This window comes from Primulina tabacum, chromosome 2 (genome assembly GCF_025594145.1).
Source record: "Primulina tabacum isolate GXHZ01 chromosome 2, ASM2559414v2, whole genome shotgun sequence".
Classification (NCBI taxonomy): Eukaryota; Viridiplantae; Streptophyta; class Magnoliopsida; order Lamiales; family Gesneriaceae; genus Primulina; species Primulina tabacum.
The window spans coordinates 47,822,296-47,841,484 of record NC_134551.1 but is presented as its reverse complement, the minus strand read 5'-3'; the positions used below and the strand labels follow the sequence as shown (position 1 = coordinate 47,841,484).

The window sequence follows — 19,189 nt, the reverse complement described above, 5'->3', positions numbered from 1 at the left end:
ACATAATTAATTTGGTACTTGATAAATAATTAATTTAAGGGTATACACTTAAATCAATGATATTTTGAGAATTTCCTATAGAATATTCTTACAATATCTTTTGATGGCCAAAATCAAGCAATACTAAATTGATATTGCATGAGTTGCTAGATATATTGAATTTAGTGGGAGAGTCTCAGCCTAGCTATAAATAACATGTTTTTTTTCCTAAAGAAAAAATTGTGTATTTTGGAGTTTTAGGTAAATTGCTGTATTGTAGTAGTTTTTTGGTATCTACAAATGCATTTCATGCATAACACATAATTTTATTTATTGCATTGCTCATTAAAATTTATTTTAATTTCAGAAAAATGTCTGGAAATTCAATGTCTATGATATTAACCAACAACCAACTAGTCGGAGAAAGTTACATTGATTGGAAACGTAATTTGTTGATTGTCTTAACTGCGGAGAAACACAATTATATGTGCTCAATGAACCATGTCCATCGGTGCCTACGGCGGAGTCCACAGTAGCTCAAAGGCAGGCTTATGATAAGTGGATCAGCTCTGATGAGATGGCCCGTTGCTACATTTTGGGATCCATCTCAAATGTGCTGCAACAGAAACATCAGAACATGGACACTGCTACAAAAATCATGGATATCCTCCAAGAAATGTTTGAGCATCAAGGACGTCAGGCACGACAAGTAGCCATTAGAACTATTATGAACATGCGCATGAAACCTGGGACGTCCGTGAGAGATCATATGCTTGCATTGATCGCTCAGTTTAACGTGGTTGAGGTGTTAGGGGCTTAAATCAAATCAGAGACTCATGTTGATATGGCACTTGAGACTCTCCTTGAGATGTTCTCACAGTTTAAAGTTAGCTATAACATGAATAAGCTAAATATGTCCCTGACTGAGCTGATGAAGGAACTCCAAAATGCTGAAAGTGTTCTTAAGACTAAAACTGGTGATGCATTTGTTGTTGCTTCTGCTGGGCCATCTTATTCCAAGCCGAAAGGTAAAAATGGGAATAAAAGGAAGAAGCCCAACAAGAAGGGTCCACAACAAAATGAAAAAAAGGTCAAGGTAGATGGCAAGCCTAAGGGAAAATGTTTCCATTGTGGAGAAAAGGGTCATTGGAAGAGAAACTGCCAAGAATATCTAGCTTCCAAGAAGCAAGCTAGTGGTGAGTTATCTTTTATTGAGTCTTGTTTAGTGGTTGATTCTACTGATACTTGGATTGTAGATTCTGGAGCCACTAATCATATATGCAATACTTTGCAGGGGTTCCAAGTAACCAGAAGCCTCAATGAAGGGGAAAATACTCTAAGAGTTGGTACAGGAGCTGTGGCGTCTACAAAAGCTGTTGGAATTGTTTATCTTAATTTTTCGAATAATAAACATTTGGTTTTAAGACATTGTTATTATGTTCCGGAGATTACTAGAAATTTGATTTATGTTGCTTTATTGTTTAGACAAGGATATTATGTCATTTTTCAAAAATGGTGGTTGATATTACCTTGAATAAAGCCCTTATTTGCAAGGGACATTTGAATAACGATTTGTATGTCTTAAAACATGATGACAGCTCTTTGCATCACATTGAATCCAACAAACGAATTAAATTGTCTCCGACTAATGAAACTTGTTTGTGGCACTTGAGACTTGGTCATATCAATCTTAATAGAATTCAACGGTTGGTAAAGGATGGTCCTTTAAGTAATTTAAAGGATGGAATTCTTGCCTGTATGTGAATCATGTTTGGAAGGTAAGATGACTAAGAGATCTTTTAAATCTAAAGTACATAGAGCCAATGAAGTTTTGGAGTTAGTGCACACTGATGTATGTGGACCAATTAGTGTACAAGCTAGAGGTAGATTTGAGTATTTCATCACATTCACTGATGATTACTCTAGATACGATTATGTTTACCTAATGTCCCACAAATCTGAATCTTTTGAAAAGTTCAAGGAATTCAGAAATGAAGTGGAAAAACAATTAGGTGAGAGCATAAAAACACTTCGATCAGACAGAGGTGGCGAGTATCTATCCAATGACTTTAGAACATACTTATCAGATAATGGGATGATATCCTAATTGAGTGCACCAGCTACACCTCAGCAGAATGGTGTCTCTGAAAGAAGAAATAGGACTTCGTTGGACATGGTTATGTACATGCTAAGTTTCTCTAAGCTCAGTACATCTTTTTGGGGATATGCTATCCAAACTGCAATATACTTATTGAACATGGTTCTTTCTAATTCTGTCTCTAAGACACCTCTTGAATTGTGGAATGGGCGCGTGCCTAATCTAAGACATATTCGGATATGGGGATGTCATGCTTATGTGCTAAAGAGAAAAATGGATAAAATGGAAACTAGATCAGAATTATGCATGTTTGTTGGATATCCTAAGGGAACAAGAGGATATTACTTCTATAGTCCTCAAGACAAAAGATATTTGTAAGTACAAATGCAACCTTCTTAGAGGACAAGCACATAGAAGAGAGTGAATCAAAGAGTAAGGTTCTTTTGGAAGAGATTGCTAAATCATCTACTCCAGAGATCCGCACTGAACCTACTCAGTTTGAATTCAAATTTCTACCACCATTAACCACTGGTTTCCAAACAAATGAAGTGGTAGAAGACATTGGTTCCAATGATCGGTCACCCCATCATATCCAAATGGAGAATGAAGGAAATGGTCAAGAAGAGAACTTAAGACAACGACAATCAATTTCAATCAACCAAGAACCTCCACAACTTAGACGTAGAGGGAGGTTCATTCGACAACCTTCTAGATACTTGCTCTATGGAGAATCGTTTGATGCGGTTTCCATTGAACAAGAGAAGGATCCCATCACGTACAAAGAAGCTATGGAGGATGTTGACGCTGACCAATGGAGGAGTGCCATGGAATCAGAAATGTAGATCCATGTACACTAACTCCGTCTGGGTTCTTGTAGACATTCCTGAAGGGGTGAAACCTATAGGGTATAAGTGGGTCTACAAGAGAAAGAGAGGAATAGACGGAAAAATGGAGACATTTAAGGCTAGATTGGTAGCCAAAGGTTTTAGCCAGCGAGAAGGAATCGATTACGATGAAACCTTCTCACATGTGGCTATGATAAAGTCTATTCGGATCCTCTTATGCATTGCAGCTCATTTTGATTATGAGGTGTGGCAAATGGATGTTAAGACAACATTTCTTAATGGAAATCTTGACGAAACCATTTATATGGTACAACCAGATGGTTTTATTCACAACGGTCAAGAGCATAAAGTATGCAAACTGAAAAAGTCTATTTATGGACTTAAGCAGACGTCTAGGTCTTGGAACATCATATTTGATCAATTTGTGAAAGATTATGGGTTCGATCAAAATCTTGATGAGCCTTGTGTCTATAAGAAAATTTTGGATGACAAGGTGATTTTTCTTGTGCTATATGTGGATGACATCCTACTTATTGAGAATAATGTAGGGGTGATGACATCTGCCAAAAATTGGTTGTCTCAATAGTTTGACATGAAAGACTTGGGAGAAGCAAGTTATGTTCTAGGTATCCAAATCCTTCGGGATAGGAAGAACAAACGGATTGCTTTATCTCAATCTTCATATGTTGATAAAATATTGGTGAGGTATGCAATAAAAAATTACAAGAAAGGTCAAACACCTTTTAGACATGGAATTCACTTGTCAAAGAATCACAATCCCAAGAATCCAAGTGAAGTGGAATACATGAAAAGAGTTCCCTATGCTTCGGCTGTAGGAAGTCTTATGTATGCTATGCTATGCACTCGACCAGATATTTGTTATGTTGTTGGGATTGTTAGTAGATATCAGTCAAACCCAAGACCAGAGCACTGGATTGCTGTAAAGCATATTCTCAAGTATCTTCGCAGAACTAGAGAGTATATGTTGGTTTATTCGGCTTCAGAGTTGGCACCTGTGGGTTATACTGATTCTGATTTTCAAGCTGATAGAGATTCTTGTAAATCTACATCAGGATCTGTGTTCACATTGGGTGGTGGTGCCGTTGTTTGGAGGAGTATCAAGCAATCATGTATTGCTGATTCCACAATGGAAGCGGAGTATGTAGCGGCTTGTGAAGCAGCAAAAGAAGCCGTTTGGCTGAAAAAGTTTTTTGCTAAGCCTTGAGGTTGTTCCTGTTGCATCAAATTTCATTACTTTATATTGTGATAACAGTGGTGCAGTGGCAAATGCAAAAGAATGGAAAACACATTGAATGAAAATATCACCCAGTGAGGGATATTATTCAATGAGGAGACGTGACAGTGTGCAAGTTAGCATCTGCTGAAAATCTTGCTGATCCTTTCACCAAAAGCTTACGCAGCTTTTAAGCTTACCTGCTAGAGCTTTTGAGGAACATATTCGAAATATGGGTGTACTAGACATGACTCATTTACTCTAGGGCAAGTGGAGGATAAAATAATGTTCGGTAGTATGATGCCCATCGAGTACTTTTGTTATATGTTGATGACATTTTGAAATTAGAATAATGTTCATTTGTTTGTTTAAATAAATTTATTTTGAGCAATGCATATGTCCATTGGATTGTTGTATTATTATAAATTGAGTGTTTAAGTCGTTAAACACAGAAAGATTCAATTTATAATTCAACCCAAAGCTTTATCGTCCACGATCGGTAAATAAATTAGGACAAATTATTTTGATAAGATCGTCTCAATTTTATTGAAGCCTATCTTTGGTTTTGTAATAAAATTAGGGATACATTTTGTTGTATTGGACTGGACCACGTGAGATTTGAATTTGATTTGACCATACTAATTCAAAATCACTAGATTGTCGTACATAACACCTTAATCCTGAACGGATAATGAACTTTGATTACTAACTTGAAGTTCTTTGATACATCAATGAGTAAGACCAAACTATTGGTCAATATCTTGATGTTTTGGGAATCAAAGTGAAATAACAAAGAACATATGTTCGTAATATGAAATATGTCACCTAGTCAATAGGTATGAATCATAAACTCACAAGTTCTTCTAGAAGACAGTAAAATCTGAGCTCAGTAATTCAACATTCTTGTTGAGTTAATTATGTGATGTGATCACATGGGACTGTTAAAGAGAAGATGAGGGTTGAGAAGCTATGAATATCTAATATGGGTTATATGATCATGATACCCTGTCTCAGATATTCTAATTGATCGACATGGGTGATATGTTGGGTCGATAAATCAGATGATATAATTATTGATTTTGTGCTTTAGTAATATCAATTAATTTGATAGTGCAATCTTATTCTTTTAGTGAAGTAGAATAAGATTAATAAATTATTTTGATTAATCATGAGTTGATTGAATCAAATTAATTTAGAGCTTAATTTAATTGAATCCGACCAGGTCTCTTTGGTGGCTCTAATATAATCTCGGATAAATTATATGAGTTATAATTTATGGTATATGTGGGATAAATTTATTTGGACTATTATATTACATGGAAGTTTATCATCTAATCTTATAGATATGGTATAATATATTCTGTCCATTTAAATTTATATTTTAAAAAGATATTGTCATTATCTTTTATGTTACAAGATATTACAAATATATATTATATATGTGATATTGTAATAAGTGACCACACACAATCCTACGTTTAGAGTTTGAGAGAACACTGGAGAAGGCTTGGAGGTTTGGAGCGTAGATCTAGTGCAGAGAAAGATCGAAAACACGCTTCAAGGGTAATCTATAATTTCTGTGTGTTGTAATTAATTAATTCGTGTTAAATACGTAGAACAATCGATCCTATGAAGAAGAGATGATTGAAATTCACAAGAAATTAATTTTTGTGATCCGATCTTCTCGATATTGGCTAACACAAAGAAGGCAGAACTGCGCCACCAGCAGGGTAGAATAAGATATTCCCTAATGGCGAAATATTAACTGTAGGCGAAGTCCTCATTAATGATTGACCCGAAATCACGCCGGTACTGATCAAATTTTGAGACGGACGTGGGGGTGATAGAGATTGATTTCCTCTGGCCATCTCAGTGTTCGGTGAAGATGATGAAGGTTTCCACCGTTTGCTTTTACAGATACTGCCTCCGATTGGAACGTTTCTCAGGGTACCACCGTGAGTCCAAAACCTCCTACAAGCCTTGCAAAAGTACCGCGGCTGAGAAAGGCTGTAGTTGTTGTAATAACAAAACTTGGTGTTGGAAGAATCACAGCGCGGACACTTCTGGGACGGTGGCGGTTGATGATGGTTCTCGTCCCCTTGAAAATCCGGTATCTGCGGCGGCGTCTGTCTCCGATCTTGAACACGATTCAAATACTCTTGGCTTCCCCCTTCCTGCATGTTTGCTCGTCTGTGTGTATATATATAGATGGGCCAGCGTATATATAATAGTCAGTAAGAGGATCGGGTTCAAATGAATTTGAGTGTAGAAGCTTTAAATGCGCGAGTTTAACGTGGACTTGAAGATTATATTCATCTCTAGCTAATAATATTCTTGTAATCCAATCCCAAATTTTTTGTTGAGATTATGAATATCAGAAACCAAAGCTCCGCTTTTCACCCTTATCCAGATAGGACAAATGTAATCTAAAAACTAGATCTTTTTTCTTTCAAGAACGTCAGAACGAAATGAAGAAAAAAACACTTCATTTTCTTGTTCCTCCGCTAAGGTTCAAGTAAAAGAGAGATCACACAATTAAACAAGTAAGTGTGCGTGCAGATATCCTCGAATATTTGGACATGGAGAGTCAAATTTAGTGATCAACGGAATCCTTTCCTGTGTACCAAACCGCAAACTTGTGTTTGGCATTAACATGAAAAGAAAACATGTGTGGATCGACGAAATTAAGTAGATTAAATCAGAATAAAATCCTTACTGCATAAGACAGGGAAATAAATGATCATATCACACAGTTCAGGGAAAAGTAGGACAAAATAATATATGGAGCACTAGAACATGCACAAATTGGGAGGCTGAGTTTTCAGGTACAGCTGCCGGCCGGTAGGCGTCGCAGCCAGCTTGGAGGTAGCGGGATGGAGGTTGTGCCAGTCAGATATGTTGCCTTTCAGTTTTGACAATACCACTATCTTATCTTTATCTACTCTGTTTAATCATTTTGGTCTTTTTTCCTTGAATATGATGTTAAATCTTAATTTCATTTTATTTCAAAATATCAGACGATTTTATTTCTACCTTTTGTATCGATTGACGGGTCATGTCCGAGGATCTCTGTCTTGAGACAAATAACAGAAAAAACTCAATGAAATAGTTTTCCATGTTAGGATCATAGAAAAATATTATTTTTTATATCAAAAATATTATTATTCATTATAAATATAGACGAATCAATCCGAATATAGATATATGAGACCATTTCATAGACGACTTACTTAAAACAAAGTTGTGGATTGACTACATCATCTCCTGTTCATCGGTGGGGTTTATTTTATTTTTTTCTTTATTAGAGCATGGAGATTTTGTTGTAACATAGGATTAAATTCACGTTTTATTTTATTTTATTATTATTATTGGAACAGATTTATACCACTAAGAGCGATTTATTCATATCGAAGTCTAAGAATTGACATGTGGGCATATATGTTTTTAATAAATTTATCTTAGCTAGAGCCGTATCTAATTTAAATCAGTAATTCCGCAAAAATTGTGAGAAAACAATTGTACACTTCTATTGTACTTTTACCGTTTGGTTCGTTACATGAGAGAGAAAAATAGTATAGAGATAAGTAATATTGTAGACAAAAATTTGTGTGAGACGATCTCACGGGTCGTATTTTGTGATACTGATATCTTATTTGGGTCATCCATGTAAAATATTACTTCTTATGCTAAGAGTATTATTTTTTATTGTGAATATCTGTAGGGTTGACCCGTCTCACATATAAAGATTCGTGAGACCTTCTCACGAGAGACCTACTATATTTTGTAATAATAAAATATATAAAAATGATAGCTAATATAATGTTTGATTTGATTGACTAATGTGATTAAATTTTAGATCATGCAATATTACTGTTTTGTCATGTCGAAAATATTAATAAAATATTTATAATATTATTTATTATAGATAATATTGTAATTTTAATTCAATGATTTGATTGATATGAGATAAATATTTGATAATTTGATTGATGTAAAATAATTGACTGATAGATGAATAAATAATAGTACATCAAACATGATATTAGATTGGATAAAATATGAATAAATAATATATCGAAACAAACGGTAATTATGATTATTACATTTGTACTAAGATTTTTTTTAAAAAAAGTAAATATTTTCTAATTTACTTGATGTTTTAGGTTCCATTCTAATCACAGTGTATTTTATTTCATTTTTATAATTGATACACCTAAAATTTTGAAGTTGATTTTTCAAATTTGAAAGTTTAACTATTGGGATGCAAATCGACGCGACGTACAAATTGATAACTTGTCTGATGTCGTGTAACAATCGGATAAAAATGGTCCGTATGATACCATGTTGTTGGACACTAAGCCATCATTACAAGTGTGTGAAATGTAAAATATGCCTAAAATGTTAATAAGAAAAATATTTCAAATTAAATTTCGTGTTGGACTAACTATTTTTATCGTGTTACTGACAAATCAGCTATTGATTAAAGACAAAAATTATTAATATAACATTAATTCCCATTACCTGGCTTTTGCAATTATCCGATTAATTTATTGAAGAAATATCGGGTTTCCGCGTGGATTTGTTGAGTTGTGATTTCCACTACTTTCTGGATAATCTGGAAGGCTGCCTGTCATCCAAATTCTAAGTGTTTATGCATCGGATCTATTTTTCTAAGTTTTAAATTACCCTTATATCCTCGCTGTCAGGAAAAATACATAGCTTGCATTCATTGATCATATTTAAAATTAAAATGTTATATATTAATAGTTGATGTAACCAAAAATTGTGATTAACGGATCTAAGTAGCTGATGGAGAGAAATCTATACAAATATCACATGTGTTACAAACAAACGTCAGAAACGACGATGTTTGTCTGACGTAGACATTCCGATGCTCATGTCAGAAAATAATTTAAAGATGTTAATCGAGAACTAAAAAATTTAAACATAAAATCATCCTCCTTTGAATAATAAAAATCTTCTCGTAGTTATAGATTTTTTTGAAGTGTATAACGATGTTAAACATAATTAATTTGAAACTCAATAATAAATTGAATCTTTACCCATTAATATTATATTGTTAATATTTTGTGTCTATTTTAAAAATATATATAAGCCGACTTTTCTTTTTGAAGCTACATGATTAATTTTTATTTTTTTTGTGAATCCAGTAGAAAATCAAAAATGCAAACAGCAAAATAATTTTTATTCTTAAACCCAAGAATTAGTATCAGGGAAATAAAAGAATTTATTCCAACGCCATCTAGAGACCGACGTATCATTCAAAAGCTTAATGGCGCCTCGTCGAATCCACCACATCTTCTCTAACCTTCTCCTTAGTCTCGCTCGCCGGCTTCTTCACATGTTCTTCGATGTAGTCATCCACGTCAACTCCACCCGATTTCCCCGCCACCGTCTCCTTGATCTTCTGAGTTTGATCTTTGGCCACTCCCCAAGCTCCCTGCGCAGTTTGCTTCGCCTTCTCTCCTAAATTCTGCGCTGTATCCATAATCGTCTCCGCCGCGCCTTTAGACTTCTCGCCCGCGGTCCCGGCAGTATCCTTTGTCGTCTCCTTCGCTTCGTACGCGTAATCTTTAGTTTTGTCGGCTGCACTGCCGGCGGCGTCCATAGTCTTTTCACGCATCTCATGGGCCTTGTCACCAATGGAGCCTAGTTCTTCCTTGCCCTTTTCTTTCACGTCCTCGGTTTTCTCTTTCGCCTTCTCTTTCATGTCGTCCCCAGTTCCCGCCGCTCTGTCTTTAGATTCCATAGTCTTGTTCATCGTAATCTCAGCGTGCTCCTTCACGTTTTCCTTCATTTCGCCTGTTTTTTCCTTTGTTTTGTCCACCGTTTCGTTTGTGGCATCCCTAGCGGCTTTGTGAGAATCAGCCCCATTTCCTGGTTCTTGCACGGCCTCGTCAGCATTGTACCGACTGTACTCTCTCCTGCCGCCATCGTTGGTAGCAAGTCGTGCCTGAAATAACCAATTATTAATGAGTTTAATCAGGAAAAAAATATCATTTGAAATAAAGTAATATTGCATTAAGTTTACCCGTGAATTAGAAGTGAAGCAAACTGTAGAGGCTTTAGGACGAAGAGGGAACGAAGGATTGTTGTGAGACAGAGACTTTGAAAGGTTCAGAAGCGTATTCTTGGCTGTAAACATGGCTGCGATACTGTTTCGTGTTGTGATATATCGATTAATCAAAGATGAAATGAAATAGGGTTCTGTAAATCAGAGAACATTGTTCACCATTTTATTTTGGTGACATTAATTAAATTAAAAGGAAGGAGAGAAAGGTGGCGGTGCGGAAATCGTACACCTGTTGTAGCAGCACGCCACCTGTAATTTGATGCTTGGGAAAGTTGTCTGGGAAAGTAAGTCAGCTACCGATGAAAATGGGATGGTATCTCGAAATATGAATATTTATTGATATATATTAGATTTTTTAATTTTTTTACTTGATTTCGTTATTAAATATTAATTTTTAAATACATGATTGAGAAATATGCTAAGATCATATTTGATAAGATGAAATGAAACGAGATTTTTTTTGTTAGGTATTGATATCTCGTGAGAGCTCGGGTCATGAATGACTCGAGATATTAAATGAATAACGAAAATCAGAGTCAAATGACAGGATGATTTCTTCAGCAGCTGGGCAGGTGAATGTCTGAGATATTTTCTCCCCTGGCTACCGAAAGCCCGGGCTCTTTTTTACAAGCTCCCGAGTGATTTCTACTCGAGTATCTCGATAACAGTGTCACACTCGAGTGCGACATAGGTAAAATCTTACCTCGATGAGCGTTCCTGACAAGATCCTATTGATGTGACATGATAGAAAAGTAGAACAGCGTTACATGAAGTCAACATCTAAGAATACAAGTGGCAAGTGGGCACTGAAAACAAGGTTGTAAGGAATTTTCGCTCATAAACGTACAGAAAATTAAAATATTATAATGTGTGTATCAGAAGTTAGTGTTGTGCTCTGGTGTTGTCAACACGAGCACACAACGTGCAGCGAAAATTTAGTATTAACAAACAAATATATATTTAACAAATAAACATCAGTTTTAAATTATGCACAAGTACGAATACTTGTGCGATGTCTCATGACAAAAAATTCACTAGAAAAATTAGGTAAATCGTTTACACCAAAACAATACTAGTGAGAAAACAAAACCAAATTCCTTGAGACTCTAAGGAATTAAAAATGCATCAAAACAAACCACATAAAAACTAGATGCATAAAATAAAAACAAATGTATTGCTTAAAACAAACACAACCACTCTTCGATCAACACTCTGCGTCAGTGTTGTTCTTGAGTGTTGTCAACACTAATCAGCAACACGGTATATGTGAATCAATCACAAAAAATCTTTAACACGAAAATCTTCAATATCTGAACTCTCTGTGTGTTCAGAAAAATCCAGCAGCTCTCATACGCTGTAAAGTGATCAACCGATCACACAAAAACGTCTCATCAAAATAGGCTCGGCCCTCGTATATTTCTTCTATGCAAGAACTCCTTAGCCGACCTACACGCGCACTCCCAAAAACTCCAGCAGCTCCTCTCCACAACAAAGTGATCACACGATCACACAAAAATTTAGAGCACAATAAATGTTGGACTTCTTGTGATTTTTCTTCTCAATGAAAAGCTCTATGTCCAACGTTATGAAAAGCCCCTCACTGCCACACTTTCTCTCTCCAAAACCTCTCTCTCTCTAAAGCCTTTTTATTCTCTCTCCACAACCACCCTTGTACGACTGTGAGGCTATACATATTTATATCAATGGTTTGACCTAAAAGCTATTCCATAGAAGAGTCCTACAAAATATGGAAACAAGATTTTCATTAGATATAAAACACTTTCAAACAAAGATAAAATATATTGGAGATAAAAATAATATTAAAAACAAATCCTATAATATCTAGATATAAATCAACCAAGATCTTATCATTTAGAAATAAATCAATCAAGATTTCATAATCTAGACAGGCAAAATATTAAATTGATGATATCAATTTATCAAAATAATAAAGGAATAAAATATTCCTTTCAATCTCCTCCTTTTTGCATTTCTGGACAAAACATCCAAAAATGATAATCTTGGTAAGCATCATAGTCAGTTAAGCTCCCCCTGCGTTAGAATGTATCTCCCCCTGAGTTAAAGTTCATCTCTCCCTGAATTAAACATGTTAGAGCACTGGTGTTGTTGATAGTGTTGTCAACACCATCATTAGAACACCCGAAAACATAAGAAGACATACGAATGAGAAATTCATTAATCACGCAAAGCAACCCAAAAACAACATTAAAGACAGAGTATAAGTATTCATTCAATATCAGCAACTCCAGATATTTCAGCATCATTCTTTTGCATTTTTGGTCCTGCTACTCCCTTTTTTTGGCCAGAATGTAAGCCAACTTCCAAAAGCAGACTATACTCAGCCACGTAGGAAGCAATGAATCCTTTGGCCTTTTGAATCTGCTGTAGATCAAAGCCAATTTTGTCCTGTAAGTGAGAAACATAGAGCATGACAAATACATCGGGAGTGGAAGTGGACGAGGATGCTATGTTGCCAACACCATTTGCAACACCAGTAATTGACCAAGGTAGGTCCAGTTTCTTGTTACCCTTGAAATAAGGCGAAGCGATCTTGAGGGTTTTGCTCACATCAAAAAGGTCTCATCATCTTCTTTGAGAAACCCCTATAACTCAAGTATCCCAAAGATCAAGAAGAAGAAAGGAGTTCAGCAGTGAAAGCATTGATGTCTTCTGTGATTTCATTTTCTTCATCCGCAGGGGTATTGTATAATTCGTTGATGACAGTCGGGGTGAACTTGACAAACATATCAAATAGTCCTTGATCTTTGAAGAACATCATAATCAAAAAGAGTCAATGTTGTCCACGGTGTTGACAGCATCGGACTCAGTATCAGCAGTATCTTCAGCCACCTGTAGAACGTGAGAGAAAGTTATAAAGGTATATTAGGAGTTATACACAAAGACGCACAAGAAAAATCACGAGAGTAAAAAAATTGCAATGGTAAATGAGAACAAGCAAGTGTAATTACCAAAATCAAACAGTAAAATTGATTCAAACTCGTGTTACGACGATTTCAAAAGAATATCCAGTAAAACCTACGTCGATTATAATTCACCGACACAAGTATACACATAAATTCAAAATCTAGGTAATCAAGGTTTTTATCAACTGTCATAGGTCAACACTGATATGTCACTGCACATGATGAATTCACGAAACAAAAATCAATATGTATGTCCTAAATATGCCTCCAATATGATGAATTATCAAAATGTCAGGCAGTGTATAAACTGTGCTGTGTCAGAACTTGGTGTTGGCAACACCTCCTGGCAACACCACTGAGTTTTATTCAAACTCCCATAAAATTTTATTTTGATTCAGAAATGGTAGCCCCCACACTAGAAGAACGGTCTTCAATGGACTCCCCTAGGTAGCTTTTTCCATTACTATTTTTACTTAGAAGTGGTAGCTCCCACACTAGAAAAACGGTCTTCAATGGACTCCTCTAGGTAGCTTTTTCCATTTTCTTCTAAACAATATTTTTATTTACCTCTTTTCTGTTTTTCTCCTTATGCTCACATTTTTCAAGTCACTTTTTCACATTAGACAAGATCACGATTTTCATGAATATCCTCAACTACTTGATGCCTTGGATTGAGCATAATTTATTCCTCAACATTTGATTGGAAGTATGAACACTCAGAGAGTACCTTTCAGAAATTGCCTTCACTGTTCAAACATTACACAAATAAATAGGATGGTTATGATTATGCAGTATGCATTACATCCTAAAAATAGACATGCAAAAATGGTGTTGTCACCGGTGTTGGCAACACCAATGACAACATGTGTGTGTGATTATTGTACGCACATGCTGAGAGACTTCCGAAGATTGGAAAATCTCTCAAAGTCCAAAGGTTTCGTGAATATATCAGCCAGTTGATTCTCAGTCCTAACAAATTCCAGTCGAATTATGCATTTTTCAACCAAATCTCGAATAAAGTGACGTCTTATGTCTATGTGTTTTGTTCGAGAGTGTTTAATATGATTCTAAGAAATGTCTATAACACTTGAGTTGTCACAATATACCATCATGAAATTACTTAACTTGTAATCCAAGAAAGAAATTTAGTTCTCCTACCATGCTCATTTCGAAATGTGATGACATGCAATCCACAAAGTTATTCACAAGTATTTCAGATGAAGAACCAAACATAATATCATCTACGTATACTTGACAGATCAAAATATCAGATTTCAGTTTTTGAATGAAAATGGTTTTGTCAACCTCACCTCGTTTGAAGCCCAGGTTTATCAAGTATTCAGCCAACCTACCATACCATACCCGTGGAGCCTGTTTCAGTCCATACAAAGCCTTCTTCAATTTGTAGACATGGTCCAAGTGATGGGGATCTTTAAATCCTTTAGGTTGACTAACATAGGTCTCCTCATTCAGAATTTCATTCAAGAAAGCACTTTTTACATCCATTTGATACAATTTGATGTGCATATGACATGTTATGCCAAGCATCAGTCGGACTGACTCAATTCGGGACTACAGGAGCGAAGGTTTCATCAAAATCCTCCCCCTCAACCTGTGTATACCCTTGAGCTACCAACCGAGCTTTGTTCCAAACAATGTTACCAGATTCATCTGTTTTATTCTTGAAAATCCATTTTGTTCCAATAACATTGGTATTTAAAGGTCTAGGCACTAAATCCATACATCATTGCGCTTGCATTGACCCAGAATTCATCTTTTAGTGCATCATTAATATTCTTGGTTTCAATTTGAGACACGAAACACGAGTGACTTACCTGGGAAAACGTAGAGTTCATGCAGATTAGTCCAATCATCTTTCGGTAGTCAACGTTATCTTTTTTTCTAGTTTGCACACCTTCATGTAGTTCACCAATGATTTGTGATGATGGATGATTCTTCTGAATTTTGCTGGGAATTTCTTTTCCACCATTGATTACCACATCATCATCATCATCATCATCGTTATCATTATCCACAGTTTATGTTCGGTTCAGAAGCGATGTTGTGCTTGGTGTTGCTTCACTGGTCTCAACACCAGACTCAACACTGTTTCTGGTCAGTGCCTCACTTATATCCAGCAATTCTTCTACATCATCCTCCGGTGTTTTAACTGTCAGATCTGCAAGATCATCAAACACAACATTAATTGATTCCATTGTAGTCCTAGTTCTCAGATTAAATACACGATAAGCACGACCATTAGTAGAATATCCAAGAAAAAGACATTTATCACTTTTGAAATCAAATTTAGCTAGATGATCTCTATCATTCAACACATAACATACACATCCAAAAATATAAAAATATTTAAGGTTTGGTTTTCTTCCCGTGATAATCTCATATGAGGTCATTGTAGAACCACTTCTTAAATAAACACGGTTGGAAATGTGACATGTTGTATTTAAAGTTTCGGCCCAAAAACATTTTGACACATTCTTAGAACTAAGCATGACCCGAGCCATTTCTCGAAAGGTTCGATTTTTTCTTTCAGCTATGCCGATTTTTTGAGGGGTCTTCGGAGATGAATATCATGAGTAATACCATTCTTATAGCACAAAGAAATAAAATGAGAATTTTCGAACTCCTCACCATGATCGGTTCTTATTTTAACCACTCTCATATCATACAGATTTGTTATCCTAGCATGCAACTTCTTAAAAGAATCAAATGTATCAGATTTTTCTATAAGAAAACTTACCCAAGTAAAATGTGAAAAATCATCAACACAAACAAACGAATATTTCTTACCACCCAAACTTTCAACTTCCATCGGACCCATTAGATCCAAATGCAAGAGTTCAAGGCACCATGTTGTTCCAAAGTGTTGCAACACCGGGTGCGCAACACGGGTTTGTTTACTTTTCTGACATGAACCACAGGCATACACGGCACTTAAATTTAAATTGGGCATACCTCTCACAGCATCAAACTTACGCAGATTCTTCAAGGTATTGATACTCACGTGTCCCAGTTTTTGATGCCATAGGTACAAATCATTTATCTTGGCACTTCGGCAACCATCACCTTCTCCCAATTGATAACAATTGTCAGCTGAACAAGTACCTGACATTACACAAACATTGGCATCATTAAAAACTTCACAATTATTTTTATTGAACTTAACATGTAAATCATCATCACAAAGTTGATTTATGCTTATTAAATTTGAGTTAAGTCCTTCAACGTGTAGAGCATTATGAAGTTCAGGAAGCCCGTCAACATTCAGGGTTCTTTTGCCTACAATTCTTCCTTTGGCACCACTACCATAGGTTACGCGCCCACTTTTTACTTCAACATAATCCGTGAGGTGTTCTTTAGATCCGGTCATGTGGTGTGAGCACCCACTGTCAAAGTACCATGCACATGCAATGTTAGTTTTTAAATAAGTATAAATGATATTGCAATGAATAACAGCTTTTGGTACCCAAACTTTCTTCACAGGAGGTTTCTTGACTGTTGTGTTGCGCCTGGTGTTGGGCAACACAGTGGGCAACACCAGATTTGCATGCTAGTTCATATAGTCATTTCTCAGTTTAAAACAGAAAGGTTTGATGTGACCTGGCTTATGAAACTAGTGGCAAATAAAATGTCGCTTTCTTTGCTTTGATTTAGAAGTTGACACTGGCTTCTTGGTTTGTGGCATCTTCACTGGCGGGTCAACTTTCAAATGAGAAGAGGAAGCTCTGTTTTGTTTCAGCAATCGTTCCGAGGCTTGCTTTGAGAGTGACAGAGTCTTCATGGGAGGTTTCACTATTAAGGGGACAGAGCAGTCTTCACTTGCCTTTACAAACACGGTTGATTTTGATTTAGAGTTGGAAGTTTCACCATGTTCATATGTGTTTTCAACATATCCAAGACCAGTTCTGTTGTCCTTTCCCATAGTTAGCATTGAGTCAAGTTTTAATGAACTTGAGCTGAATTTAGCAATAGTCTTTGTGGCCTTCTCAAGATCATCCTTGACTTTGCACAGTTCGAGGTCCTTCTTACTCAACAAGACTTCCAGTCGAGACATGCTACTCTTTCACTCAGTATTTTCCTTTGAGAGCATAAAATTTATTTTATTTCTTTTGATCCAATCTTCGTATAGCTCTTCATACATAGCCTGCACACTTTCAAAGGTGAGTTCATCAGAATCAGTATCCTGGAATTCATGATTACCTGAGTCATTGTGAGATTTAGCATTGAAACACAAGGATTTTGAAGTGGTGTTGCGGCCCGGTGTTGCGACACCGTGCGGGTTGACTTGCAGCCAGCATTTTTCCTTCAAAACAGCAGTGTTTGTAGACAGTACGTCCATTGGGATTCTGTAAAATTTCCTGCAAACAAAAAACAACAATAAACCAGAATCAATCACTTAGTGTATCAAGCGTTGGCTCTGATACCACTTGTAAGGAATTGTTGCTCATAAACATACAGGAAATTAAAATATTATAATGTGTGTATCAGAAGTTAGTGTTGTGCTCTGGTGTTGTCAACACGAGCACACAACATGCAGCGAAAATTTAGTATTAACACACAAATATAATTTTAATAAATAAACATCAGTTTTAAATTATGCACAAGTACGAATATTTGTGCGATGCCTAATGACAAAAAATTCACTAGAAAAATTATGTAAATCGTTTACACCAAAACAATACTATTGAGAAAACAAAACCAAATTCCTTGACACTCCAAGGAATTAAAAATGCATCAAAACAAACCACATAAAAACTAGATGCATAAAATAAAAAAAAACGTATTGCTTAAAACAAACACAACCACTCTTCGATCAACACTCTGCGTTAGTGTTGTTCTTGAGTGTTGTCAACACTAATCAGCAACACGGTATATGTGAATCAATCACACAAAATCTTCAACACGAAAATCTTCAATATCTGAACTCTCTGTGTGTTCAGAAAAATCCAGCAGCTCTTATACGCTGTAAAGTGATCAACCGATCACACAAAAACGCCTCATCAAAATGGGCTCGGCTCTCGTATATTTCTTCTATGCAAGAACTCCTTAGCCGACCTACACGTGCACTCCCAAAAACTCCAGCAGCTCCTCTCCACAACAAAGTGATCACACGATCACACAAAAATTGCAGAGCACAATAAATGTTGGACTTCTTGTGATTTTTCTTCTCAATGAAAATTTCTATGTCCAACGTTATGAAAAGCCCCTCTCTGCCACACTTTCTCTCTCTCCAAAACCTCTATCTCTTTAAAGCCTTTTTTTTCTCTCTCCACAACCACCCTTGTACGGCTGTGAGGCTATACATATTTATATCAATGGTTTGACCTAAAAGCTATTCCATAGAAGAGTCCTACAAAATATGGAAACAAGATTTTCATTAGATATAAAACACTTTCAAACAAAGATAAAATATATTAGAGATAAAAATAATATTAAAAACAAATCCTATAATATCTAGATATAAATCAACCAAGATCTTATCATTTAGAAATAAATCAATCAAGATTTCATAATCTAGAAAGGCAAAATATTAAAGTGATGATATCAATTTATCAAAATAATAAAGGAATAAAATATTCCTTTCAAAGGTATCTATCACATTCTTTCCTATAAATAGCATACATGTGTTTCATTTAAAGGGATGGAGACATTCTTGTGTCTAAGCTCTTGGCATTTACATGTATCTTCACATGTATTGCCATTACACTTCACCTTCAACCAGCTGATTTAAGCATCGGAGTAGCCACAACGGACACCCTCCGACACCCATTCACGAGTTCTTTCCCTTATTTGCAGGTTACAGTTGAAACCATATTCTTTGCTCATTTTCTCTAAACAATAATTTTTATCAAATTCAGTGAATTTTCTCGACTCAGCTCATCCGATTCACCAGGATATCATCACGTATAGCTTTTGAAAAGAGAAATGTTTATTCTCATGGTAGGATGAAATTAAATTAGAATGAAATTTCATTAT

General features: G+C 35.8%; 1 protein-coding gene across 1 annotated transcript; it reads right to left on the bottom strand.

The window, feature by feature from the left end:
• Positions 1-9,348: 9,348 nt before the first annotated feature.
• Positions 9,349-10,406, bottom strand: LOC142537975 (uncharacterized). Its single transcript, XM_075643426.1, has 2 exons — positions 10,209-10,406; positions 9,349-10,130 (listed from the first exon to the last, which is right to left on the bottom strand). The coding sequence occupies exons 1-2, from the start codon at positions 10,320-10,322 to the stop codon at positions 9,447-9,449; spliced, it is 798 nt and encodes a 265-aa protein (XP_075499541.1). The 5' UTR covers positions 10,323-10,406; the 3' UTR covers positions 9,349-9,446.
• Between the last annotated feature and the right edge of the window lie 8,783 nt (positions 10,407-19,189).

Bases quoted from the DNA above. Each gene is read 5' to 3' on its own strand.
- LOC142537975 (XM_075643426.1), bottom strand. From the start codon at position 10,322: ATGTTTACAGCCAAGAATACGCTTCTGAACCTTTCAAAGTCTCTGTCT. The intron at 10,131-10,208 runs GTAAACTTAATG...TGGTTATTTCAG, and splicing joins GCTTCACTTCTAATTCACGG to GCACGACTTGCTACCAACGA.